The sequence below is a fragment of the Myotis daubentonii genome, chromosome 3, assembly GCF_963259705.1.
Source record: "Myotis daubentonii chromosome 3, mMyoDau2.1, whole genome shotgun sequence".
NCBI classification, from domain to species: Eukaryota; Metazoa; Chordata; class Mammalia; order Chiroptera; family Vespertilionidae; genus Myotis; species Myotis daubentonii.
The window spans coordinates 197,415,738-197,443,429 of record NC_081842.1 but is presented as its reverse complement, the minus strand read 5'-3'; the positions used below and the strand labels follow the sequence as shown (position 1 = coordinate 197,443,429).

The 27,692-nt window shown below is 52.2% G+C and overlaps 2 protein-coding genes across 5 annotated transcripts; both read left to right on the top strand.

Moving 5' to 3' along the window:
- The first annotated feature begins 1,232 nt into the window (after window positions 1–1,232).
- Window positions 1,233–10,632, top strand: GJB3 (gap junction protein beta 3). Of its 3 annotated transcripts, XR_009452039.1 has the most exons (3): window positions 2,579–2,738; window positions 5,755–9,429; window positions 9,847–10,632. XR_009452039.1 is itself a non-coding variant. In XM_059690278.1 (2 exons), exon 2 carries the CDS (start codon window positions 5,789–5,791, stop codon window positions 6,596–6,598), a length of 810 nt encoding a protein of 269 aa, XP_059546261.1. In that variant the 5' UTR covers window positions 1,233–1,366; window positions 5,755–5,788; the 3' UTR covers window positions 6,599–7,361. The 3 variants fall into 3 exon arrangements, 2 of the variants coding, with proteins under 2 accessions (XP_059546261.1, XP_059546262.1); XM_059690278.1 differs by lacking the exons at window positions 2,579–2,738; window positions 9,847–10,632 and adding an exon at window positions 1,233–1,366 and having other exon boundaries at window positions 5,755–7,361; XM_059690279.1 differs by lacking the exon at window positions 9,847–10,632 and having other exon boundaries at window positions 2,578–2,738; window positions 5,755–7,361.
- Window positions 10,633–11,652: 1,020 nt separating this feature from the next.
- GJA4 (gap junction protein alpha 4) lies at window positions 11,653–27,463 on the top strand. 2 transcript variants are annotated; one of them, XM_059690276.1, is made up of 2 exons: window positions 11,653–14,767; window positions 25,221–27,463. In XM_059690276.1, the coding sequence occupies exon 2, from the start codon at window positions 25,238–25,240 to the stop codon at window positions 26,225–26,227; it is 990 nt and encodes a 329-aa protein (XP_059546259.1). In that variant the 5' UTR covers window positions 11,653–14,767; window positions 25,221–25,237; the 3' UTR covers window positions 26,228–27,463. The 2 variants fall into 2 exon arrangements, with proteins under 2 accessions (XP_059546259.1, XP_059546258.1); XM_059690275.1 differs by lacking the exon at window positions 11,653–14,767 and adding an exon at window positions 24,155–24,236.
- Window positions 27,464–27,692: the final 229 nt, after the last annotated feature.

Sequence of the window (27,692 nt, the reverse complement as noted above, 5' to 3'; positions counted from 1 at the left end):
TGGACCCCATCATACTCACACATCTCCCCACACCAGCTCAGGCACAGAACCACCCCGACCACCCCAGCACTGCTAAGTCTCGGCAGTGACTTTGCAGGCCAGAACCCAGTGAGTGGGCACATGGCTGAGGCCCCCAGAACTGGTTCTGTGTAACCCTGGACAAGTCACCTAACCTCTCTGTGCCTCAGTTTTCTCATTCATAAAAGTGAGAAGGCTCGCACCATGGTCACCCGCACTGTGGGGATGAAATGAAGTCTCGGGAGTTGCCTGGCACACAGATGTCTCAGAGCCCCACCCCACCCCCGACCCTGTTAGCTCTCTATCACCATGAGTAGGGTGACAGTGTCATTGATCTTCCCAAGTTTGGGGGCACTTTTGAGGATAAAGGAGGGGGCGCCTTTAATTACACCAATGGGTGCCCCTGGGGAAATGAGTCACCCTTGTGTCAGCAACAGCATTGCTGTTGAAACTGCAGGGTGAAGCCCTATGTGACTAAGATCCCAGGACTCCTGGGGAGCCCGGAAACACTGGGGTTACCTTCGAAAGGCTGGGGTGCCAGGGGCGCTCATTCGTTTCCTAATCAGGGCCCACTAGTCAATGAGACAAAGCGCCCTAGTCCCCAGAGCGCAGCGCAGCCCAGCCGCAGGCCCACCTCCCTCCGCGGGGGGCTCTGCACGCACCCACCCCACCTCCCCCCACAGGCTCTGCCCCTCGTAGTAATTCCTGGCAACGACCTGCCCCCACCCCGTTTCGCCTCCAGGCACAGGATTCGCTTCGCCCCCTCCCATCCGGCTTCTCCAACGAGCACCTGCTTCATTGGAGGACACAGAGAGGAGGCAGCACGGCCGCCGAGGACCCGTCGCGCCAGGAAGGCAGGTCCCCAGGAGTGCTCCCACGCGGGTCGGGGCGGGCGGGGACCCTGACCTGCCGGACGCGGGCACGGTACCAGCGGTAACACGCGTGGGCGAGTGGTGATTGCAGTCCGTGCCCGGGCCACGGCACTTGCCGGTTTATAGTGCTTCACGCCCCTAATCTCATTGGAGCCTTTGCAACAGCCCTGCCCATGGCCACCGAGGCCCCTGTTCGCACATGAAACACCGAGGTTCGGAGCCGGCAGACACCTGCGCTCCAGCGAGGGCTGCCCTGGGAACGCGCCGCAGCGTCGGGGCTAGAGCCAGACCCTCCGTGGCGGGGCGGGGTCCCGGGCTCCTCCCCCGACCCTTCCTCCTCCCCACGGCCCCCAGGGCGCGCCGGCCACCGCGGGAGCTTCGCCGCGGCCGCAGAGCCCCTGTTCCCGGCGCCCCCGCCTCTGCTGCGGACCTCGAGGACGCGGGGTCCCGGCCCCGCGCTGGCCGCGCCGCTGCGGGTAAGTGCCGTGTGCGGGCGGGGGCTGCGTGCGGGCGGGGGGCTGGGTGCGGGCGGGGGCTGCGGGCGGGCGGGCCCCCTGGGACGCTGAGCGCTCCGTGGCGCCGGCCGGCGAAGGGCTGCGTCTTGATCCCGCCTGTCCCGCGCGGCTGCGGATCCGGGGCGTGGGGAGTCGGGGTTGATGTTGGAGGGACCTCTCCACCGCCTTCTCCCCCCCCCCCCGCCTCGATTCTGGGCGGGAGTGGGGGCTCCAGCTGCCGGAAGGCTCCCAGACGCCCCCCTTCTAGGTCCGCAAGCTCCCAAACTGCCTGGAATGGAAGGGAACGCGTGGAGAAGGGTCCTGGAGGGAGGAAGTGTAGGATTTTAGACTTTGGGAATCCGCGCAAGCCAAGTTCTCCGCGGACTTTCGACTACGAGGGACGGGTGCCCCTGTCCCTCAAATGCAGTTCTATTGGGGGCGGGAGGGGGGACAAAATCTGGGCGCCGCTCGGCCCGGGAGCTGGGAGAAAGCGGATGGCGGGAGCTGCTATTGGGGGACCGCGGCGGTGGGGAACCAGACCGGCTCCACCAGTCCCAAGCCTGGGCTTGGAGGGGAATTCTTTGCAGTTGAGTCGCTCCCCGGGGTGTGTCTGGCGGGACTGGGCGGACGGGTCCGGAGGTGCAGCCCTGGAGGGGGGCTGCACGGGGCGGCTGCCCCGGGAGGAGGGTCGGGTGGGAGCACGGATCAGGGCCGCTGTGCTCGCAGGGCTGGCAGACGGGGCTGCCTTCTGGAACTTGCACCAGGTGAGCGGCAGGCTGCGGGGAGCTGGTTCTGGATTCCGACCAGGGCTCCAGAAAGTGGGACTTCTTTCCCTTGCAGTGGTTCTCAATCTTCTGGCCCTTTAAATACAGTTCCTCGTGTTGTGACCCAACCAGAAAATTAGTTTCGTTGCTACTTCATAACTGTAATGTTGCTACTGTTATGAATCGTCATGTAAATATCTGAGATGCAGGATGGTCTTAGGCGACCCCTGTGAAAGGGTCGTTCGACCGCCAAAGGGGTCGCGACCCACAGGTTGAGAACCGCTGCCGGAAAGACGAGGAGTCACGGAGATTAGGGCATTCTTGGAAGCAGGTGGCCAGTTGAGACTTGAATGCAGACGGGACTCCACTTCCCATGCACATTCCACTGCCCGTCCCCAAAGGCCAGGTCTCAGAGGGAGCAGAGGAGGGTGTCCAGGCCGAGATTCTCAGAGAAGAGGCATCGAGAGGGCCCAGGTGCTGAGAAGGAACTGCCCTCTCCCAGTGAAAGGAGGTTTCCCCCCAGGCTACCTAGTCCTCACGGCCCTACCGGGCAGCCCGCAACGCCCAGCCCCTCCCTCCATGCTGCCTCTGTAAGCATTCATTTGTTTATTCATTCAACATGCATTGAGTCCCCACACTGTGCCAAGCATGAGACACAAATAAAGCAGTAAGCAAGACAGGGCTGGCATTCTAGTGGGGGAAACAGACAATAAATGAAAACAAATAGGTAAACAAATACTTTCATTTCGCCCTGGCCAGTTTGAGCGTCAACCTGCAGACCTAAAAGTTGCCAATTGGATTCCCAGTCAAAGGCATAGACCTGGGTTTTGGGTTCCATCCCCAGTCAGGGCGGAGGCAACCAATTGGTGTACCTCTCTCACATCAATGATTCTCTCTCCTCCACCTCCATCCTTCCCTCCCACTCTCTCTAAAAAAAAAAAAAAAAAAAAATCAATGGAAAAAATATCCTCAGGTGAGGATTAACAAAAATAAAACCTTTAAAGGACCTGCCCAGAGAATTTTCCGCCCAGAAAAAGCCCGCCTAGAGGCTTTAAAATCTCTGACTCCCCGTCCCTGGGTGCTGGCGCCATTTGGGGGCTCAGCCCATCCGGTGTTTCAGATGACCTAATAAATTCATAATTCTTAAAAAAAACTTTAATTTCAAATAATGATTAATGCTATAAAGAAAATAGAGGAATCCTAGCTGGTTTGGCTCAGTGGATAGAGTGTCAGCCTGCGGACTGAAGGGTCCTGGGTTCAATTCCGGTCAAGGTTATATGCCTGGGTTGCAGACTCGATCCCCAGTGCTTCTCTATCATCATTGATGTTTCTGTCTCTCTCCCTCTCCCTTCCTCTCTGAAATCAACACAAATATATATTTTTAAAAAAATAGAGAGAGAACAATAAAGGTGCAGGAGCAGAGTGACTGGAAGAAGGGGATAGGCTCCCAGATTTGGGGTTACCAGGGAGGCCTCTTAGGCAGCAATTTCAACCAGTGTGTTGCAGCAGGCACACTGGTGTGCCGCAAGAATTTTTAAATATATATTTTTTTTATTTCAGAGAAGAAGGGAGGGGGAGCGATAGAAACATCGATGATGAAAAAAACATCATTGATAGGCTGCCTCCTGCACGCTCCCTACTGGGGATGGAGCCTGAAACCGGGGCATTTGCCTTGATGGGGAATCGAACCCTGACCTCCTAGTTCATGGCTCAGTACTCAACCATTGAGCTACACCAGTCGCGCTGCAAGAATTTTTTTTTAATATATTTTATTGATTTTTTACAGAGAGGAAGGGAGAGGGACAGAGAGTTAGAAACATCAATGAGAGAGAAACATCCATCAGCTGCCTCCTGCACACCCTGCACTGGGGACATGCCCGCAACCAAGGTACATGCCCTTGACTGGAATCGAACCCGGGACCCTTTGGTCCCCAGGCCGACGCTCTATCCACTGAGCCAAACCAGTCAGGGCAAGAATTTTTAAAACATGCAATAGCTGACTCTTTACTCAGGGGTACTGACCTCTTTTCCCTTAGATTGTCAAATTTTAAAAATGACAATGGCCAACACAACAATAGCTGTCCCGTGTGAATAAATCAAAAGTATACTTTTTATTTGTCAGATGGGCTACAGAATTTTAGTAATTAGTTTATGTGTGCCATGAGATGAGAAAGGTTGAAAATCGCTGCTCTAAAGAGATGTTTGAGCAGAGGCCGCTGTGATGAGAAGGCTCCAGCCATGCGTGGTTCTGGAGGAAGAGCATTCCAGGCAACAGGAAAAATACCAAAGCCCCCAAGGCCCCCAGAGTGGCCGGAGCAGACAGGCAGCGTGAGAGTGCAGGAGAGAAGGGTGAGGAGGTAGAATCTGGGGGCAGTTCTAAGTGTAATGAGAGGCTAGTAGAGTGTGTTAAACAAGGGAGTGACATGACCCAATTTAATGGACTCTAGGGTTGCAGGAGCAGACACTGAGAGGCCAGTAAGGAAGCTGTGGCAATTAATACCAGCAAGAGTTGATGGTGGCTTGGACCAGGGTGGTGGCAGTAGGGAGTGAGAAGCAGCTGTGCAGGGCGGCGGGGTGCAAGGGGCCGACAGGCATCATGCTTGCTCAGAGTCACATACACCACTCCAGGAACGCTTATGCGTGTGTGCAGACCCATACACACGTGGAGTCACACCCATGGCAACGTGCACACACTAGGTATACTTAGGCAGACCCACCCTTCCACACCCTCTGAGTCACTCCAGGACTGAGTGGAAAAAGTGTGATCAGGAGGCCTAAATGAAACATGTTTCCATGCACCCAGCATGGCTGTGTAGCTGGAGCTTTCCCAGGGCCTGGCACAGGGAGCAGGGGGTTCTAGCTAGATAGTCCCTGGCTCTCCTATTCCCCAGAGCTCGACAGTACCCCTCTTCACACACACATCAACATGAACTGGTCTCCCAGCTTTACCACCCACCAGCTGTGAGACCTTGGGAAGTTAGTTCCCCTCTCCCAGCCTCGGTTTCTTCTCTGTAGAATAAGATTCAGCCCCGACCTCACAGGATGGTAGCGAGGCATCAACGAGGTAAGGTGTAAGAACCTGGTCTGGGCAGGCATGCAGCAGAGAAGGGGAGAGAAGGTGATGGACAGCACAGCCCTGGCACCCACAGTCCAGCCTTGAATCCAACTCTAGTTTTAAATGAGTGACTGGACCTCTGTAGATTTCATGAGTGGCCAGCATTTATTGAGCACTTACTATGTACTAAGTACTCTGCAACCCTTATCTTTGTAAGGGTAAGTGAGGAACCTAAGAGCATCTACCTCGTGGGGTTGTTATAAGGATTAAATGAAATCCTGCACATAGAGTGTTTAGCTCTGTGCTTGGCTCAGAGTAAATGCTCGATAAATAGGAATTGTTATTCCTCCTGGTATACTAGCTCTGTGACTCTGGGCAGGTTACTTACCCTCTCTGCCTATTACCTGTAGCTTAGGCAACATCATATCCCTGATCTCATAAGGTCTTCGCCATGATCAAATGAGTCCATCCACAAAGAGCTCAGAACATAGTAAAAGCTCAACGAATGTCACCCATTCATTAACATATGGTCTCTCCTATTATTCCATCAGGTGTGCACGGCCCCCGGCGCCCCTACCAGGCACCATGGACTGGAAGACGCTCCAGTCCCTACTGAGTGGTGTGAACAAGTACTCCACGGCCTTCGGGCGCATCTGGCTGTCGGTGGTGTTCGTCTTCCGGGTGCTGGTGTACGTGGTGGCTGCAGAGCGCGTGTGGGGGGACGAGCAGAAGGACTTTGACTGCAACACCAAGCAGCCAGGCTGCACCAACGTCTGCTATGACAACTACTTCCCCATCTCCAACATCCGTCTCTGGGCCCTGCAGCTCATCTTCGTCACCTGCCCCTCGCTGCTGGTCATCCTGCACGTGGCCTACCGGGAGGAGCGGGAGCGGCGGCACCGGCTGAAGCACGGAGACCAGTGCACCAAGCTGTATGACAATGCGGGCAAGAAGCACGGTGGCCTGTGGTGGACCTACCTGCTGAGCCTCATCTTCAAGCTCATCATCGAATTCGTCTTCCTCTACGTGCTGCACACCCTCTGGTACGGCTTCAGCATGCCACGCCTTGTGCAGTGCTCCAACGTGGCGCCCTGCCCCAACACCGTGGACTGCTACATCGCCCGGCCCACGGAGAAGAAGGTCTTCACCTACTTCATGGTGGGCGCCTCTGCCGTCTGCATCGTGCTCACCATCAGCGAGATCTGCTACCTCATCTTCCACAGGGTCATAAAAGGCATACGCAACCAGAGGGGCCCTGGCAGCCGCAACCGCAAATCCTCAGCCAGCCGGGCCTCCACCTGCCGCTGCCACCATAAGCTGGTGGAGGGGGAGTTCGTCCTGGACGCCCACAGTGACAAGCCGCATGCTTCAGCACCCGCTCTGACCCCCATCTGACCACGGGCCGGGGGGTGATGCCTGGTCTGCCAACGGGGACAGGTGGGGAGGTATCGCGCCGGTGGAGGGGTCCTGCAGGTGCTGGGTGCCCCCACTTGGAATTCACCGAGCTATCCAGTTTCATTCGGGGCAGATACTTTTTGAGTGCTGGGCACTGTGCTGAATACTTGGGTGTAGGTCACTCCACAGGCCCAGTGCCATCTCTTGGGGGAAGCCAACACTGAAACGAGCAAATTAACTACTGCGCAAGGGGATGCTTAGGGCACTCATACAGGGCTTCTACCCAGCCCAGGAGGGAGCGATCAGGCGAGACTTTCCTGAGGAAGTAAAGTTTAAGAGAAGTGAGAAGTGCTTCCAAGTGGAGAGAAGAGCAGGCAAAGAGGCCTGGAGGCTACAAGAAGAGACATGCTTGCCCTGGGTTGGATGCACCAGACCAGAAAGAATGTTCCTTCCCTTTGGAGAAGCACCTCGGTCCCTGTGGTGCAGAGGAAGAATTCCCCCACCAGAGGGAGGTCTGGAGGCCTGAGAATTCTTGGGAAGAGGAGGAGGGGGCTCTGGTGACACCAACCTCTCCTGGTGACACCCAGGGATCCTCTGAGTCCCACTGCTCTCAGGGCAGGTCCCCCACCCCAGCCTCCACTCTCCCAGCCTCAGGAAGCTTCGCTCCCATCTTCCTCCCTGCAGATGTGCTGTCTGGTGCCAGCCTTTCAGGAACATCCCCACGGCAGTTTCCTTGAAATCAATAAAGGCTGGGTTTTATACAGATTGGCTCCATCCTCTGTTCTACACTCCCACCCACAAGACCCTGAGGTCAGGAAAGGTCGCCCTGGGAAGGAGAGAGAGCTCCATGGCGGGGTGGGGGGTGGGGGCGGGTATAGCTAGGGTGTGGGCTGAAGTTAGGCTGGGGCTGGGATTGACAGGTGGGAGCTGGGGTGGAACCTACTGTGATTGGAGATGTGGCCACAAGAGGGCGCTATGCTCCCGCTACAGCCGTTCTAGTGATTTCATAGGGAGACTGCCCTGAGCGCACACAATCACTGCCCTCTCATTACAGACAAATCACAGTCCCTCCTTTGTAACCAAGGCACTGCCATCCACAACCGCATCCCCACCCTGTGTACACAAAATCCCTGTTAGTCATACTCTCACTCATATATGCTGCCGGCAGGCCTGTTGTCTCCTCTACAGGCATGCGGTCCCTGCCTCACCCAAGCGTTATTCAGTTCCTTTCATTTTCCTGAGCATTTTTTCCACACCGAGCCCCCTGGCAGGATGCCGGAGGCTGCAGAGGGGGTAGGAGCTGAGCCCAAGGAGCTCAGAGCCTGGGGGAGACAGAAACAAACTCTTCTGCATTAACAGCACTCTGGGTGGCTCAGCCCCTCTCCCAGCACTGTGTGAGGACCTGAAACTTAGGGGACACCAACATCAAGGCCAGACCAGGATGGGAAGCAGAAGAGGTACAAAGGCTATACTGACCTGGAGGAACATTTAGTGACTATTAAAGCCGAGGCCAGGAGGCAGCCCAGAGCCAATGCAGGCAGGGAGAGGTCAGACCATCGTGCAGACACAACAGGCTGTGATTCATCTTTGCTCTCAAGTGTGGCCATTAGTGAGATGGATAAGCCAGCCAAGTTTAAGGTCCCTGGGCAGGGCTGATATCTACCCCCCAGGTGTGAATCATAGCTTAACCACTTCCGGATCACAGCTTCCCCGTGCTACACCTTGGCAAGCTTTCAGAATCTCTGTCTTGTCACCAATACAATGGGAACCGTATCAATCAGGGTCCTGGCAGGAAACAGATGACACAGTCAAACCAAATAATGTCAAAGAGTTTCCCGGAGGGGCTGTTTTAAAAGGTGTGGGCATGATTAAGGAAACCCACGAATCCTGGGGTAACTTCAGTATCCTGGGGGTACTACCAGAGTAGCAATGGACAGGGTTACTACACAGGTGCTCCATCCAACCACAGCAACCAAATAAATTCCCCAACTTCACTCTCTCATCTCCTGCTCACCTGCTGGTGGCTCCCACTGACCCAACCCAACCAGAAGCCAGAGATCCAGGAGGCAGTCAGCCTCCCAAGGCACAAGGCAGGGTGGAGAGGGGGGAAGAGTAGACCAGAGGGGCAAAGGGAACATACTCATTCCCAGCACTCAGGACATACCTAGGATTGTTGTAGAGGTAAAAGGAGACACTGCAGGTAAGGCATTAGTACAGCGTTAACAACATAGCCAGTGACTCTCCGAGTGCAACCATGCTCAGGAAAGCAAGCTCTGCCTGCTCCCCAGGCAACATGGTACCTCAGCCCCAGCTTAGATTGGATGGTTGCAAAGGTCTTAGGGAGAAGAGATCTCTACCTATCTGCCACCATGCATTCTAGCATCTTCCAGGACATTCTGGCTGCCTGGCCAAGGATGGCTTAGAGATCAGAGCAATCAGGGCACATCATTGGCTAGCCCAGAATGGACTGAGCTTCCAGCCCGACCCTGCTTCTCCAGGGTGCAGGCCAGGACCATGGATGAGGGACATTCCAGTCCTGGACATCCTGCCTTGGGCCTGGGAGCTATTTTGAGCATCACAGCTTACTGTTCTCATCCAGTATGTGTTGGGCTAATGTTCATCACCCAGAGTCCCGCAGTGCACATCACTGTCATCAGAAGATAGCCCTCATGTCCCCTTGGCTTTCTCTGCTCAGGGTACACATCTCTATTTCCTCCTTCCTCAACTGCATGAGCTTCCTTCAATTGTGCATCTGATAGATTTCCATTTCATATACACAGCCTTCAAGCCCACATCTACTGAAAGATGTAACAGCCACCCTGCAGCCCTAGGTAAATAGATTATTTTGTATTCATCACCCTGGTCCAAGTCCCATTATGGACTAAATGTCTGCATTCCCCCAAAATTCCTATTTTGAAATCCTAACCCCCAATGTGATGGTATTAGGAGGTAGTGCCTCTGGGAGGTGACTAGGTCACAAGGGTGGAGCTCTAATGAATGGGATTAGTGCCCTTATAAGAAGAGACTAGCCCTAGCTGGTTTGGCTCAGTGGATAGAGTGTTGGCCTGGGGACTGAAGGGTCCCAGGTTCAATTCCGGTCAAGGGCACATGCTTAGGTTGTGGGCTCAATCCCCAGTGGGGGGCATGCAGGAGGCAGCCCGTCAATGATTCTCTCTCATCTTTGATGTTTTTCTCTCTCTCCCTTTCCCTTCCTCTCTGAAATCAATAAAAATATATTTTTAAAAAAGAAGAGATAAGAGAAGGATGAGGACAGGTTGAGAAGACAGCCCTGTGTAAACCAGGAGGAGGGCAGTCTCCAAGAACCCAACCATGCAGGTTCCCTGATCTCGCTCCAGCCTCCAGAAATAGATGAGCAGCCTATTTCTCTAATTTAAGCCCCCAGTCTGTACTATTCTGTTACAGCAGCCTGAGCTCACTAAGACCTCCTCATCATCTCTCACCTGGATTATGGCCACAGTCTCCCTCTTGTAGGCCCCTGATCCTGGAAAACAGACACTGAGGAAGAGTTAAGAGTGCAAAGGGTCATATGTAAAACTTTAGACAATAAAAAAATAAATAAAAATAAAAGAACTAAAAAATAATAATCCTATATAATAAAGAGGTAATATGCAAATTGACCATCACACTCTCGCACAAAATGGCCACCCCCATATCGTCACAAGATGGCCACGTCCATGTCATCACAAGATGGCCACCCCATGTCATCACAAGATGGCCGGCAGGGGAGGGCAGTTAGGGGTGACTGGGCCGGCAGGGGAGGGCTGTTGGGGGCAACCGGGCCAGCAGGGGAGCAGTTAGGCATTGATCAGGCTTGCATGGGAGTGGTTAGGGGCAATCAAGCAGGCAGGCGAGAGGTTGGGAGCCAGCAGTCCCGGATTGTGAGAGGGATGTCTGAGGGATCCCAGATTGGAGAGGGTGCAGGCTGGGCTGAGGGACATCCCCCCTCCAGTGCACGAATTTTGCGCACCAGGCCTCTAGTAATAATAATAATAAAGTATAAAAAAAAAAAAAAAGAGTGCAAATGGTGTTCTGGGGAGTAATACCCATAAATGAAAAGGGGAGGAAGTAGACTGAGCAACAAGACCTGTGTCAGGGAGCTCTATATCTGGAGACAAATATTGTCTGTTAGAGGACCCCGCATTGGGTGGCAGAGGTTGGCTCACTCATCACCTGGGGCCACCCCAAGCAGAGATTGGCCACCTGGACAGCTGAAGCAGACTTGAAAGTGTTAACTGCTGGAGGCTGTCAGCTGACCAGATTCCGCACAGTTAGGCAATGAGGCCTATATTAAAGGGGGCCTCCACTGTTCATCACCCACCTCCATAGTGTATTCCCAGCACAGCAGCCAGGGTGATCCTGTCAAAACCAAAGTCAGGTGATGTCACTCTTCTGCCCAAAACCTCCAAAGGCCCCTCATGAAACCAAACAACAAATGGGTCCAGGCTGCCTGTCACTCCTTGAGCCAATTAAGCAGAGACAGGGTTGAATCATATATGAGCATTTATTCCAAAACTGTGGACAGTATTGGAGAGCAGCAGGCCATCCATGAAAAATCTGCTGGAACACCTCCTACTATATAAGGGACTAGAAGCCCAGTGCACGAAATTCATGTATGGGTGGGGTCTCTAGGCCTGGTCAGTGATCAGGGCCGATCAGGTTCCCCACCTCCCCACCCCCTCCTTCCCTCACCACCCATGTCCACCGCCACCCACCCCCCGTTCCCTGTCCCAGCCCAGGGCCCAGCCCCGATCAGGCTATCAGGACCTACTGGCTGGGGGCAGCTTCTGCATTGAACATCCGCCCCCTGGTGGTCAGTGTGGTCATAGCGACCAGTCATTCCGGTCGTTTCGTCATAAAGATCACTTAAGCTTTTATATACTAGAGGCCCGGTGCATGAATTTTATTATATAGACTAGAGGCCCGTTGCAGGAAGATTCCTGCAAGAATAGGGCTTCCTGAGACCGCAGCAAAGCAGAGAAGGGAGCTCCTTTCTCTGCTGCCTCGCTCCCTCCCTTCGCCGCTTAGCCCTCGGCTCTCTCCCTTCTCTGCTGCTTTGCTCCCTCGCCAGCTCACGGATCCAAGGCCTGGATCCCCTAGGCAGTGTCGCCGGGTCAGGGGTCCAGGGCCTGGGGCCCGTGGGCAGCATCCCGCACTGCCGGCCCCGCCTGCAGTATGCAAATTAGCCGCCATCTTTGTTGGTGGCTAATTTGCATATCATGCTGATTAGCCAATGGGAGGCGTAGCAAAGGTATGGTCAATTACCATGTTTGTCTATTATTAGATAGGATAGACAGGGAAGAAAGGCTGCATGCAAGCGGGGAGAGGAAGGGGGATGACTGCAGGGTCTGTGGTCCCTGTGTCTCCTTCCAGAATCTTGAAGTCTGATAACAAGCTAGTTAACTTACAATGGTGTTAAAACCCAGCCTGCCAGCCAGGACCCAAGAATAGTCAGCATTCCTGAGGCAAACCCCCTGAGGGGGGTCAGAGCCTAGGCACAGCAACCAAATCAAAGTGTCTCCTGTCCTGTGTTCTCAAATGTATTTTCTTTTCTGAGCAATGGACTCTCCTAGCCCAAGGTGTCGCTTATCTTTTTACAGCTGTTTTTCCTTCTTGCACCACATCCTCCAGTTTCCCAGGGTGTGTAAGATAACCTCTTATCGGTAGTCAGTAAAGTGAATAATCATTAAGCCACTGTGGGCCTGTTCTTATTGTGTGCCCTTCCCCCCATCACTCACACAGGGCTTCAGGAGCCTGCAAGCTCTGCCTCCGCTCACACCTTGGCTGTTCCCTTTCTGAACGCATCCCTCCTCTTGGCTCATCTCACTCCAGCCACACTGACGTCCTTGCACTTTCCCACGTAGGAGACACCAGGCATGCTCCTGCCTCAGGGACTTGGCACTGTGCATTCCCTTAGCAGGAGTGCTGTTTTCCCCGGAGACACAGGGCTCCCTGCTGACGAACAACAAATGTCAGCTGCCAGCCCCTTAGTGAGAATGTCTCCTTCCTTCTGTTCAAAATTAAAACTGCCACCCCCTGCACCCTCAGTCTTCTCTTCCTACTGTCCTTCCCACAGAACATGTATTACCTTCTAACACGGTCTGTGTTTCATTTTGTCTGTCTCCCCAGCTAGAACGTAAAATCCGCTAGGACAGATTTTTATTCCCCGGTTGCTCTCCAATGCCTAGGACCTGGGGCCATACAGGTTTGTTGGATTAATAAATTCATATATGGGCCTGGTGCCTGGCTACGTGCTGGAGATGTAAACAAGACTGTCCACCCTCCAGGAGCTCACAGTCAAACGGGGGAGGGGTAAAGACAAGTAAACAATGCACAGAGGCTGGGGGAGGGGAAGTGGAGAGTGGTTCATGGGATTAGAGTTTCAATTTTGCAAAATGGAAAGGTTCTGGAGATCCGTTACATGACACTGTGAACGTACTTAACCCTACTAAATGGCACCCTTGAGAATGGTTAAGACGGTAAACACTCTTTTATGTATTTATTTCACACAAGTACAATAAAATAAAAATTTAATTCCCCCAGGAGCAGTACCTGAGCCCCTGAGAGCATAAAGGAACACCTAACCCAGTGGAGGACAGCCAGGGGCCTCCTGGGACAAGGCTGCAGGGAGCAAAGGCCTCAACAGCTCGTAGGGTTCAGCATGTAGGGTGCTCCAGGCACAGGGAACAGCATGGACACAGCAAGAGTGCACAGAGAACCAGTCCAGTCTGGCTGGATCACGAAATGACAGGGGAGAGGGATGAGGCTGGAGAAGTGATTGAGGCCAGGAGGCAATGGGGAGTCACAAAAGGGTTTAAGCAGGACAGTGGTCTGGTCAGGGAAGGGCAGAGGCTGGGAGACCATTTGGGAGGCCACTGAGATGGCGGCCTCCACAGGATCAGGGCAATGGGAATGCAGAGAGGGGTGGGGCTCCAGGGATATTTTCCACGTGGAATGGCCAGGTTATGGCAATCACGGTCTTGGCTGACCCTCCTTTCCCTGGGAAGGGGCCAGGTCATTCAAACCCTGACCTCCAGAGCGCCTGAAGAAGCAGTGCGGGCAGGGTGAGGGCAGCCTTGACATCGCCTCCATTCCTCCCTCCTTCCCAGTAGATCAGTGGTTCTCAACCTTGGCTGCACATTAGGATCACCAGGGAATCTTTTTAAAATCCTGATTTCTGGGCCTCATCCTCCGGAAATTCTGTTTCTTTGTTACTAATGTTGTGGCCCCACCCCATAACAAAGAACCAGAATTTCCAGAGGATGAGGCCCAGAAATCAGGATTTTAAAAAGATGCCCAGGTGATTCTAATGTGCGGCCAAGGTTGAGAACCACTGCAGCAGATGGATCCAAAGGAAGGACGTTGGGAGCGCCTGGGCCTTGACGCAGGAGCCGAGCTCTGGGAGCAGAACCAGCCTCTAGGGATCTCTGTTCTCACGACCTCAGGGGTCAAAACCAAGTAGGCGCAGTTATCAGCTTTGGGAACCCGGAAGATTCAGCTCAGACTGATCCTGACATTCTGAGGTCAGAGCCAAGCCTGTTAGGTAGGACGTCAGTCATGAGCGGCTGGGTGGGGCCTGCCCTGGGGTCCTGACAGGGGTCAGACCAACATGGCCTTCAGACCACCCCTCGATGGGTGGCCCAGCAGCCAGCAGACCGCCCGCGGGCACGTCCGGAACCGGTAGGTCCAGAACCAGCCGGTTCTTGGTGCAAGCTCAGAGGAAAAGGTCATGACCTCCATGTGACCTTACTAGGGCCCTGGACTAATTATAATAAAATTTTCAATGTAGTTTTGACCACCCCCTCCCACTCCCCACCCCTGGTGTGTTTGTCTGTATGCGTATGGGTAAGAGCATGCGCAGAAGAGCTATAGTTACATCACCCTTTTCTGTCAACCATCCCTGAATGCAAGTGAAAGTCTCCACCCAGAAAATTCCTCACGGAAACTATATAACCCAGGAGTTTGGGGCATTGTCTCTCTTGACTGGCCTGCTTCTCACTCGCAGTGTATCTTCAATAAATCCCACTTTGCTGTACTTTCATTTTCGTTGACCTTAAAATCTCTTCTGCTTCAATGAGAAGAACCGAGGTCCCAGCCGGTAACCCCAACTGGTAACATCTTTTTGGTGCCGCTACTCGGACTGCACGAACCGTAAGTCCTTGAGACTGGAGAAGGGGCCGCTTTACTTTTCCTTCTTTCCCAGGATTGGGAGGGTGAGGCAACACAGAAATTAGTCCTTCCTCCTTACCTGTGCCCTGAGACTGAAGGGGACATCACGGGCCTACCTCTTTAAATTGGCCCCCCGATAACCTGTATCTAGAGATACACTCTTTGCCGAAAAAAACAGAAGATCTAATCCTGAAGCTCTCCACGCGGCTTTAGCACAGTCTCTCCATCCAGCAGATGCAGGCTCCCTGGGAAACGGGAACCTTTTACTCCCTAGACCACTAATTCCTGACCACAACCTTAAAACCCTTTTCTCCATTTTTGGAACAAGCCCGTAGGAGGGATAGGAGATGTCTAGTTTGGAACTATCGGGCATATTTCGGAATCCTCCCAGGGTCCTTATTGCCTACTTTTCTACCCGCCCTGGAGGCCTTCCACATCTATTTAGGCATTGACTTCGGATGAAACCCCAAAGGGTCTGGGCGGATGACATTCATGGGCCAACTCTAAAATGGGAAATCTGTCTGTCCTCTTCCAGCCAGACCTATTGGGTAAATCTCTTTGTCTATCACCTACAAAAGCTCTCAGGGTTTAACGGGGTCAAGTCTCGACAGCACTTGGCGGAAGTACTGTGGTAGAATTTCTACAGTATTAGGGGTTATGGAGGCACAGCGTTCCCACAATCTGGACAATGTAAAAACTCTCAGAATAGGGGTCTACCTGTCAGAGTGGGTCACAGAGGGGTCCAGCAGAAATGGCAGAGACATCATCAAAGGAATACATAAGATACCATGCAGAAGGCCACGGTATGAGACAACTAGGAAGTCAAGGGCACCCTAAATTCACCTCAAACCATTAGTCCTTCCATTTACTGTCTACTACCTCATTACATCAAGAGCCTTTTAGCAAAACCCTCCTCTATTTATAAAACCCCTTTACTCTGTTGTCTCCTCTGGACACACTAGCTCTATTTTTTGTTCCCTGCCCCCTTGCCCTGGTCGAGCAGACTTGCCTGCTCCCGGATTCCTGGGCATATCCCACCCCAACCAGGTCTTCAGAGACACCCATCACTGGGAAAGGCTTGATTTCCCCTCCTCTCCGATTACGGTGAGAATAGGTGGTGCCCTTAGTCCCTTATCATCCCTGCTAGATGCCTGAGACTTTAGATCAGCCGAGGGCAAACTACGGCCCGTTTGAAATGAATAAAACTATTGAAAAAAAAGACCGTACCCTTTTATGTAATGATGTTTACTTTGAATTTATGTTAGTTCACACAAACACTCCATCCATGCTTTTGTTATGGCCCTCCGGTCCAGTTTAAGAACCCATTGTGGCCCTCGAGTCAAAAAGTTTGCCCACCCCTGCTTTAGATACTAGTCTTTGAGCCCTGGGACCCCAAGCTCCACAACTGACCCCAGGATGCTGGGCTGTCTAATTCCTAATTTTCTCCCTTCCAGATGGGGAATCGTCAAACTATACCAGGCGGGAGTCCCCTGCCCTGTATCTTGGCTAACTGGGCATGATTTGACTCCCAGACCTTCAAAAAGAAAAGAGTAATTTTCTATTGTAATAGGGTCTGGCCACAGTATAAGCTCCCAGATGGGGAATCATGCCCTCAAATGGTACTGTCTGAAGGATACCAAGCCCTCACATCCACATAACACTTCTTATTTTGGGGCCCTGGATGGACATCAGCAGCCACCCTCTCTCAACCCCAGTTGGTTACAGCCCTCTTCACTTGCTGCCCCAAATGGCCTGCCAGGGCTGAAGACAGGACCCTCGGGGACCCTGGGGCACTAGGAGTCCAAGAACTAAATCCTGCTGTGGAGAAGCAGGAATCTTTCTGCCACCAGCCCCAGGCCTCAGCCCCCACCTGCAATATTCCCCCCACCACCCCTGAGCTTCCTCCCCCCACCACCCTTTCTGCTCTGATATAAGAAACATTCAAACCTGTAGGAGTCAAACAGAGAATACATGTGGAAGCAAGATCTCGACAGACGATAAGATAAATGCTTCCAAGAAATGACCGTTTGCAGCTTCTTTTGTGCATTTGGAATTAAGGAGGGACCCTGAGAAATGTTATGTAAAGGTGGGAGAAAACCAAGGCCATGTGATTACAGGAGAGTCAATGAGAGTATGTGCTCTCTTGGGGGCGTTCACACTGTGGAAGGAGGAGTCTGAAAAGAGGCATTTCAAAGAGGCATTAACCTGATGGAGAGAAACAATGGAAAGGGCTTCCTTAAGGCAAAGATAAACCTTTAACTAAAGAAGTCATATGTCTAGGCCAGTGGTCGGCAAACTCATTAGTCAACAGAGCCAAATATCAACAGTACAACGATTGAAATTTCTTTTGAGAGCCAAATTTTTTAAACTTAAACTATATAGGTAGGTACATTGTTATTAACTTAATTAGGGTACTCCTAAACTGGCCTTTGCTGAAAACGTCCTCAATCTGATTGAGGTATGTTTGCTGAGGTCGACTCCTTCCAATTCTCCCGTCCACACTCGTCTTGTATACTTGTTTTGTCTATCTCCTTTCGTTCATCCTCTCTATAAGTCCAAACCATCTCAACATACCTTTCTCAGTCCTCAACACTACATCTTCTTTCACTCTACAACGTTCCCTAAAATTAACTTAATAAACTTTACTTAAAGTTTTAAATCAACTTTGCACTGTACGTGCGCGCCTGAACATGGTATTTTGTGGAAGAGCCACACTCAAGGGGCCAAAGAGCCGCGTGTGGCTCGCGAGCCGAGGTTTGCCGACCACTGGTCTAGGCTATTGACTACTCATCATGTCCTGTCTAGTTAGGAATTTATGATCAAATCACCTTGTGAGGTTACTGAAAGGTTAAAGTAGGTGGTGCACAGGCAGGCTACATAGCCATCTCAGATGGTGATTAAAGAAAAATTGAATTTATTTAAGGAAAGGGGGATAGGAGGTGAGGGAAGGGCTACACAGAGATAAGGGGGCCTTGGAGACAGGTCCAGGGGATAAGCCCAGGACAAGCTGCCACTGCCCGTTGCTCCCTTGGTTGCAAGTCTCATGGGATCCCTTAGAGGCTGGGGGGTACGTGCCTGTGGGGGAATGAGAGGAAGGAGGGAATGGCGTGGGCGTGCTCCGTGGAGGAAGAGCGCACACTGGGTCCTTTGTCCTGGGCATATTTCTCTCTTTCTTGCAGGTGAACATCTTAGGAGCAATCTCACAGGAGGGTCTCAATAGAATTGTAATCAGCTTTCCAGGTGTGCTCTTTCAGGGTCACGGTCTCCACTGACTGGTCAGTGCCAGGGCAGGGGGTCATTAGTCAATGCAGCTGGTCCTGAGGCAGCCACGGCATCACTCATCTGGTTTTGCTGCTTTCCTGGGCCTGGAGCTGAAATACGACTGAGGCCTGGATGTTATCTTTAGGGAGGAAAATGTCAGGGGGTCTAAACTGCCAGACCAGCGATATGAAGGATCAGGGGTCCAAACCGCATGACCAGTGATCTGCTAGGGGGGAACAGGTTACCCTGGGGGCAAGAGTCTTGTTTTCCCAGCTTTGCCCCCTTGCGAGGCATCTGGAGCTTTCTGCCCTGGTGAATTTCTGTGCCTGGCCCATCATCCTTGCTCTGGGGGTCTAACATTCCCCCCTCAAGGATTTTTGACACTGAATTATTTCAGAGAAAATGGGCTCAGGGTCTCTTCTGTAGCTGCTTCCTGCTGAAATGTGTCAACATTTTCCCTCAGAGCCCAAAGCTCCTTGGCTGTCTGTGTGAGGGACAAGGGAACCTGGGCACAGAAGGAGGTTGTAATGGTGTCTAGGGGTGGTATTTCCTGAGGACAAGGAGGACTTGTAACCTGGTGGAGACAAACTGTGTCATAAACTTTATTTTTATCAGGGCAAATGCTAGAACGAAAATTACGATAAATGGTCTGGTGGAAGGAATGAAACATTAGTTCTAGTAATTCTAAGTAAAAGGATAGGAAAAAATGAAGCATTCGTTTGGAGGGTAGTAGCCAAATATTTAAGAAAACTAGATAAATTCAGGGTCCAGTTCAATTCATAGATGAAAAATAAAACTTTGGGTTTAATATTCACAACTGTGTATTATAGAATCTATTGAAACACAATCCCCCCCCCCTAAAATTACTCTCATTTTTATTAAAGAGCCAATTAAGACCAATTTACTTACTGTATTAAGTCTAGTTACCATTTGGCCTGATCATTTGCGTAAACACAGTAAGAATAGCAATTGATTATACAAGCTTTTAAAAATCTGCTTTGCCGAAATCTCATGATTGTGCTTTAATTAACCCCTTGGGACAAAGAAGCTGAGCCATTTAGCTGCCATCAGGTTTGCCTGAAATACTTATAGACTTGGGTGAATTCCTTAAGTTCTTGAGGTCCCCAGTGATGTCTTGAGGTTCCTTCCTTGCCATCTCTTAGGAAAGCAACCTTCATTCCTTACCTGGAAAATTTGCTGTAACCATAGGACCAAACAAGGTACCAGGCTTTTTCCAAGGGGCTCTTAATTGGCTTCAAAGTCAGTCTTCATTCCTTAAAGCTTTCTGGTGACAGCCAGAGTCCAAGCACATATTTTTCAGACATGACATTCCAGCCAAAGTCTTGGTTAATAAAACCACAATTGGAAACTGATCTTATTGAATTTATGCAAAGGAACATATTGCCATGACTCATTCATTAAGAATTGCCAAGTTCTGGAGGGACAAGATAGGGAGAAAAATAGGAAAGCTTCCATATTGCTTATCTACATATATAAAAGGCTAATAGGCAAAGAGTCCCCTCAGGAGTTCGACCGGGAGACTGGGAGTTCGAGCCCTCGCTATGACGTGCACTGACGACCAGGGGGCACACGGAATGAAGGAAGGCCCTGGCCAGCAGCTGGAAGGCCCTGATCGGCCCTGATTGCTGGCCAGGCCTAGGGACCCTACCTGTGCATAGATTTTGTGCACTGGGCCTCTAGTGAAGATACAATTTACCAAATTGTTCTAGGGAAATAAAAACAAACTTTCTTATATCTGAAAGACAGAAAGCTTTCCATATAACTAATCTTTTGTTAGTACTGATTATTTGCCAGTATTTTATGTTTTCAGTCATTCTTTAGAGTTCTATAGTTTACTTACTTTAAAGAGATGACCTCTTAGTAATTTAGGGTAAGCCAGTATCCTTGTTATGAATCTTTTCAAAGACTTACCTAACATATTTGTAAATGCATCAGAACAAAACAATGATGGCCTGTAAATGACATTTAAGTGACATGGTTATAGATTTGACCATAAAACAATTGACAAAGAACCTTGCCATTTTGTAGGATATAATATTCTAAGATAATAATTTCCTGGTAAATAATAATTATTATGAAATGACATAAGAGAACAATATAAAGTTTATATTCTTAGGTTCAATATAGAGTTTTACAATACATATAAAGAACAAACAACATGCAAGATTTTAAAACAAAGTACATGGCTCTTGGAAGTATGCATTGAGCACTGTAGACAATTCATAAACACCCCAGTGTGTGGATCACAAATATCTGGAGTTATACCACCAGATGCTGGGCCAGTGTCACCAACAGGGTACCTGTTACTCCTGAGAATTTCCTGTTTAAACTCAGCTCTGAATCTTTGTAAGTTCCTTCCTAGAGCAGACTGAAATTTTTATTCATTTTAATAAAAATGTATGTATTCAGCCCTGACCAGTTTGGTTCAGTGGCTAGAGCGTCGGCCTGTGGACTGAAGAGTCCCAGGTTCGATTCCGGTCAAGGGCATGTACCTTGGTTGCGGGCACATCCACAGTAGGGGGTGTGCAGGAGGCAACTGATGGATGTTTCTCTCTCATGGATGTTTCTAACTCTCTATCTCTCTCCCTTCCTCTCTGTAAAAAAAGTCAATAAAATATATTTTAAAAATATATATATGTATTCAAATAAAACTTAGTCATTATTACTAATTTTTATTTGACAAAGCTTCCCATGTAATTTTTCAAGTATATTAAATAGGCCTAATTAGTTTAGAGACTTAGGAGAGAGAATGCGTCCTTGAAATATTTCAGGACCCATTGAAATAACTCAAAGTCATTTCTCTATTTAAAAAAAAAAAGTCTTTTTAAATTTAAATTTTGGGCCCTAGCCGGTTTGGCTCAATGGATAGAGTGTCAGCCTGTGGACTGTAGGGTCATGGGTTCAATTCCGGTCAATGGCACATACCTCAGTTGCAAGCTCAATCCCCCAACCCTGTTGGGGCATGTGGGAGGCAACCAATAGATGTGTCTTACATCAATGCTTCTTTCTCTTTGTCTCTCCCCCTCCCTTCCACTCTCTCTAAAAATCAATAGAAAAATATCCTCACAGGATTAACAAAAAAAAAGAAAGAAATTTAAACTTTGGGAAGGTTGTCAAATATACTTAACCAAAAGATCCTATATAATAAAATCCTAATATGCAAATGAACCAAATGGTGAAACAACTGGTCGCTATGATGCACTCTGACCACTAGGGGGCAGACACTCAATGCAGGAACTGTCCCTTGGTGGTCAGTGTGCTCCCACAGGGGGAGTGCCGCTCAGCCAGAAGCCAGGCTCACGGCTGGCGAGCACAGCAGCAGTGGCAGGAGCCTCTCCTGCCTCCACTGCAGTGCTAAGGACCCCTCAGGGGATGTCCACCTGCCGGCTTAGGGGAGCGGGCCTAAGCCGGCAGGTGGACATCCCCTGAGGGGTCCTGTACTGTGAAAGGGTAAAGGCCGGGCTGAGGGACCCCCCCCCTCCACTGCACGAATGTCATGCACCGGCCTCTAGTTATATTGTAAATCTAGATAAAACAAATGTATATATTATGGTAATAACTTTAAAGGTTATTAATTAAACTTAAACTGGTTTTAATGTTAAATATTTTGTCTATATCATAGGATCCTACTTAATTTATATAATATTTCATCTCTGTAGGCCAATAAAACATTATACCCTAGTGGTGCCATCTGGAGGCAGAAAACACATATAACATACAGGCAAATACATGAAGACCATACCCATGATTTAAATTATTAATATTTGTAGAGAAGACATAGTGCAACCTTAGGAAAGGTCTCAGGAAAGGGCTCAATAGAATATTCATCAGCTTTCCAGGTGTGCTCTTTCAGGGTGATGGCCTCCACTGACTGGTCAGTGCCAGGGCAGGGGGTCATTATCAATGTAGCTGGTCCTGAGGCAGCCACGGCATCACTCGTCTGGTTTTGCTGCTTTTCTGGGCCTGGAGCTGAGATACGACTGAGGCCTGGATGTTATCTTTAGGGAGGAAAAGGTCAGGGGGTCCAAACCGCCAGACCAGCAATATGAAGGATCAGGGGTCCAAACCGCATGACCAGTGACAGGATAGGTGATCCTGGGGACAACGTTCTTGTTTCCCAGTTTTTCCCCTTGCTGGGCATCTGGAGCTTTCTGCCCTGGCCAGCTTCTGTACCTGGCCCATCGTCCTTGCTCTGGTGATCTAACAGTTACTTTCCGTGGAACCCCAATTTTTTATTTTTTTATTTATTTTTGGTCCACAACTCCCACCAAGAGCAACCCACAGATCCATTTTGTCACATGATTTTAGCCACCACTCAACTTGAAAATTTTCTGTGTATCAATAATATGCTATGTGCTTCGACTTGATCGCCTATCAACCCTACACAGTATTATTATTATCCCCATTATGCAGAGGAAGAAACTGAGGCACAGGGGTTTATGCAAGGTGCCTGAGGGTGAGGGGTCGACAGCCAGGTCTCAATTTCGGCTTTACTGCTTCCACCCACCAAGGCCAGCACTCTGGAGACTGTGGCCAAGGTCTCAGGACCTGGCAACCCCAGGTCCTTGGTCCTTGGCCCTTTCTGTTCTTTCTTCCTAGAATGCTCTTCCCTCACCCACGCCAACGCTCACTCCCAACCTGGCTAATGCAGTCTCCTCCAGGAAACGTTCCTAACTTAGTCCCCTGTGAGTCCCCCTGTCCTTCTCAGGAGAACTTTGCACATTTCCCAGTTTACTGTCATCCCAAGAGCTGATATACTCCCTTCCCACCTCCTGCTCCAGCTAGTGAGAGCTGGTGGCCAGAGACCACATCTGGCTGGTTAGGGTGGAATCCCTCGCTCCATGCCACAGCAGACCCTCATTAATATACACCAACAGGGTGAAGCCGGAATGAGCGAGGGTGCGCTCTCGCCGTCCCACCCTCCCATTTAGAGTCATGAAGGTGGGATCCAAGCTAAAGGTCCAGAAAGTCCCCTTCCCCAGTGTCAAGTGGTGCATGGGAGTTGCTTGATGACTTTGGTTGTGTAGTGGGGATGTTTGAGAATTCTGCAAGGATACAGGCTCAGCTGAGACGCAGGCTCCATCACAGACTCCAGGGAGGGCGCTGTGGTTCCCCATGTCCGAATGAGCCTTTATTGCCTGTCCTGGCCCAGTGCAGGCGGGGAGGGGGGCCACCATGGCTACATAACAAATGCTGGTCTCCCTTCTTCTCACCAAGGACAATAGGCCCCCAGCTGGAGGAAAGGCCCTTCCCTGGAGGCCCTGTTGCATAACATTTCCCAGGCTCGGAGCCTGAAGAGGCTTACAACTCCAGCATTAGTTACATCAAGAGTTTCTTAGGGAGCGTGCATTACTCGAGAGGAGGCACGTCCTGTGGGAAAGATGGTGTGGGTATCCTCCAGCCCTCGTGGCAGGTGCTAAACTGTCATGTTGGACAGGTCAGGATGGATCCGGGCGCTGCGCATGCCCCACCCCAGACAAGGGGAAATGCCTGACACTGGCATGTTTGTGGGGCAGGGCACCAGCCTGTTCCTGGAGCCAGCTCGTGTGGAGCACAGGGGAGGGGTCGATGGGTCTGGGGCGGGGCGGAGGATGCGGATTTAGGAGAAGCGGTCTCCCTTGGGTGGCATCTGGGATCTAGGTATAGGATCTGGCCCCAATCACATCTTAGAACAGTCTCCTCCACACTCCCCCCGCCCCATCTGCCCCCCTCACACCTCACACCCCCTCACACCCCCTCACACCCCCTCAGGCCAGTTGCGGGATCAGCAGATTCTTGCTGTAATACTTTCAAATACCCCCGCTCCACCCCGCCCTGACAACTTCGCTTTGGAGAACTCCTGTTCCGCCACCAAAGACACTGCGGCCAGGAGAGCTAACGCCTGGAATACCGTCAGCTGGAGGAGAGAGCGCCTTCACCCCAACCCCAGCGCCATCTCCCCAGCCCCTTCCAGGAGAGTCGGGTGTGGGTGCCTGCACCTCCCGTCCCATCCCCCGGCTCTGAGAAACCGCCGCTGCCCTCCCGCCCCGTTTCCTGCCCCGCCCCTCGGCGCTATTTAAGGCCTCCAGGCGCGGTCCCGGCCTCCAGGCGAGGTCCCAGCAGGGCTCCCCGGGCGCCGCTGGGCCACCGCGCGTCCCCACCAACACCTGGGCCGCCTGGCAGGCAGGCGGTGAGTTGCGCTTGGGGCTGGGGGCTGCTGCGCAGTGCGGGGCGTGAGGGCGGTCGGGTGCGAACCACTTTAGCGGCGTTCATCCAGTCTGCCCGTGGCCAGGCTTTGTGCGAAGCAAGGTTCCTATCTTCTTTCACTTATAACCTCGGGAGGCAGGAATAGTATTATTTCCATTTTACAAAAGAGGTGCTAAGAGGTTGTCACATAAGCCAGGTCTCCCGTTTGTAAGAGGGGGTCAGGATTGGAACCCAGGTCTGGTTCCTTTGCTCCTCCGTCCCCTACCTCCCCTGCCCCAAGATGTTCTGGGAACCTTGCGGCCTGTGCCTCTCCCCTGCTATGACAATTCAATTGTCGAATTTGGCAGCAACAGCGTGGGGGGTCTTGGGATGGAGGAAGTCGGCAGGATCAAGCGTCATACTTAGTGCGGGTCCCTATTGCTGGCAGGTGGAGCTCGTGCAGGATGCTGACACCCCTCCTGCCACAAACTCCAAAGTTAGAATGAGACCAGAGGAAGGGAGTAGGGACCGGAGGCTTTGGGCACCCTGAGAAGCTGAAGATAGCACCACCACCCCCTCCCACTGTCTGGGGACAGCCTGTCCCGGACAAAGGGGACGAGGGACATGGCACAGCTGTGTGACCTTCCTTGGACACGTTCCCCAAATTCTCTGTTCCCATTGGCTCAGGAGCCTCAGTTTGATCTGAATCTTTTTTGGGCTGTGGTCATCCAGGGACTTCGGCTGGGAACAAGAGGGACACGGATGTGTGAGACTAGACAGGACCTTTGCCAGAGCTTAGCAGCCATCCTCCAAAGATCTGCTTTTAGTCCTGACCACCCTGCTGGGCGTGAGCCCTCAGGCCAGCCCCTTCCCCGCCCTGCGCCTCAGTTTCCCTGTAGGTAACAGGGCATGGCCCGCCCCGCTGCGGGCTCGTTGCTCGGCCGGCTGAGAAGGTGCCATGCTGACCGTGTTTTCTGTCTCCCTGCAGACAGAAGCCCAGGAGCCATGGGTGACTGGGGCTTCCTGGAGAAGTTGCTGGACCAGGTCCAGCAGCACTCCACTGTGGTGGGCAAGATCTGGCTGACAGTGCTCTTCATCTTCCGCATCCTCATCCTGGGCCTGGCCGGTGAGTCCGTGTGGGGTGACGAGCAGTCGGATTTCCAGTGCAACACGGCCCAGCCGGGCTGCACCAACGTCTGCTACGACCAGGCCTTCCCCATCTCCCACATCCGCTACTGGGTGCTGCAGTTCCTCTTTGTCAGCACGCCCACGCTGATCTACCTGGCCCACGTCATTCACCTGTCTCGGCGTGAGGAGCGGCTGCGGCAGAAGGAGGAGGAGCTGCGGGCACTGCCGCACAAGGACCCCTGCGTGGAAAGGACGTTGGCAGCCATAGAGCGTCAGATGGCCAAGATCTCAGTGGCCGAAGATGGCCGCATGCGGATCCGAGGGGCGCTGATGGGCACCTACGTGCTCAGTGTGATCTGCAAGAGCATCCTAGAGGCAGGCTTCCTGTACGGCCAGTGGCGTCTCTACGGCTGGACCATGGCGCCCGTGTATGTGTGCCACCGCGCACCCTGCCCCCACTCTGTGGACTGCTATGTCTCTCGCCCCACCGAGAAGACGATCTTTATCATCTTCATGCAGGTGGTCGGATTCATCTCCCTGCTGCTCAACCTGCTGGAGCTGGTGCACCTGCTGTACCGCTACCTCACACGGAGACTAAAGGCCCAGCAGGGCCAGCATGCCCCCCTCGCTCAGGGCACCACCCCGGAGCCCTACGCTAACCAGGTCTTCTACCTCCCCATGGGCAAGGAGCCCTCATCCGAGCCATGCCCCGTCTACAGCGGGCTCTCATCCAGTGAGCAGAACTGGGCCAACCTGACTACAGAGGAGAGGCTGGCTGCTTCTAGGCCACCCCCCTTCCTGGACCCGTACCCTCAGAGTAGCCAGAAATATCCCAGCAGCCATGCTTCTAAGAAACAGTATTTGTAGGAACCTGGGACTTATGTCACCCAACAGCGCGGCCTGGGAAGTCTGGCTGCCTTGGGTGCCCCCTCCTTGAAGGCTCTGCAGAGATGAGGAGGGCAGGGGAAGCGGGTGCTTGCTGGCTGTGGGGCCTCACCATCAGTTGTTCTTGGACACCCGGGACCTTCCTGGTGACCAGACGACACCTCATGGCTTCCCCTCCAGAACCTGGCTTTGCCGCAGGCACAGACAGAGCCAGCTCGGGGTGCTCTTGACCGAAGGCTTCGGCCCTCTGGCCTTTTTTTCACTTTGTTCAGAGGGGCCCGAAGCCAAGTTACTCCACCCCCACCGCCATGGGAGTTTCTCCTCCACCCAGATTGTCCTCACACCCTCTCCTCGCAGGAAGAGGCTGGACCAGGCTGCTGGGTAGGCCTGGATTACACACACAGAGCCCTGTCAAGGAGGCCGGCGTCTTGTTCTCATCACTCCTTCCTGGTTCCACTGTTTATGCTTCTAAAATAAACAGAACTTGATCACAAGCTAGGTGTGTGTATTGACGCTGTCGTGATGTGCATCAGGGTGGGAGCTGAGGGGTGGCCTTGCTCTCCCCAGGCTTTCTTTGCTTTTCTGTCCTGGATAATCCGTCTTTGGCCTCTGCAACCCCAACTCCAGCGAGCACCTTTCACTTTCCAACTCATACACCCCGCCTCGCAGCAGCCCTGAGTCCTAAACATTCTGCCTTTTGAAATGCCTCAGGCACCATCCTCTTTCATCCTCTGCCTCAGCCCCTCAAGCCAAAGCAGTGTCTGTCCTCAGCCTGCCCCGTGGCCATGGAGTGCCCCAGCCACTCCACCTCCTGCCGTGTGCTTCCCCCTGGACACACACACCCTGCTCCCAACGCTGCTGGCCAGCTGAGCCCTTCACAGTCCAGCTCAAATGCACCCCATCCCACCTCATCCTGGGCCCCTTGGTATTCGAGGAGGCGGGTTTAGATCACTTGCCCCTCCAACCGTGGCCCTTTCTACCCACCAGAAGGAGCAACTCAAACCTGCATCATGTCTCCCACCGCCTAAAACTCACTTAGAACAGACAATGGCAACAGAGAAAGGTGGGAGGGATGGTGGAGGAGCTGAGTCTTGCCTCTAAGTCACAAACGTTGCAGGAGAAAATGAACAATTGAACTGGATCTTGACGGGTGAATAGGAGTTCGCTGAGGAGGAGAAAACACTGAGTATTCAGGCAGAGAAAAAAGTTCGTGCAAAGGTATGGAGGAGGGGAAGGGTCAGATGGTTGTGGGAGGTGCTTAGGGCCTGGTGAGCCCTCTAGGAATGGGAGGAATAGCTGAGGATGAGCCCAGCGTTGGTAGAGTTGACCTTCCATGTGGAAGATGACCCAGGTAGAGGGATCGCTCAGGTAGTGGCCCGTGGAGGCAAGCTGGACGTTCTCCCCTACCCAGGGAGATCTGGAGCTGGGGTTGGAGGAGGGAATGGGG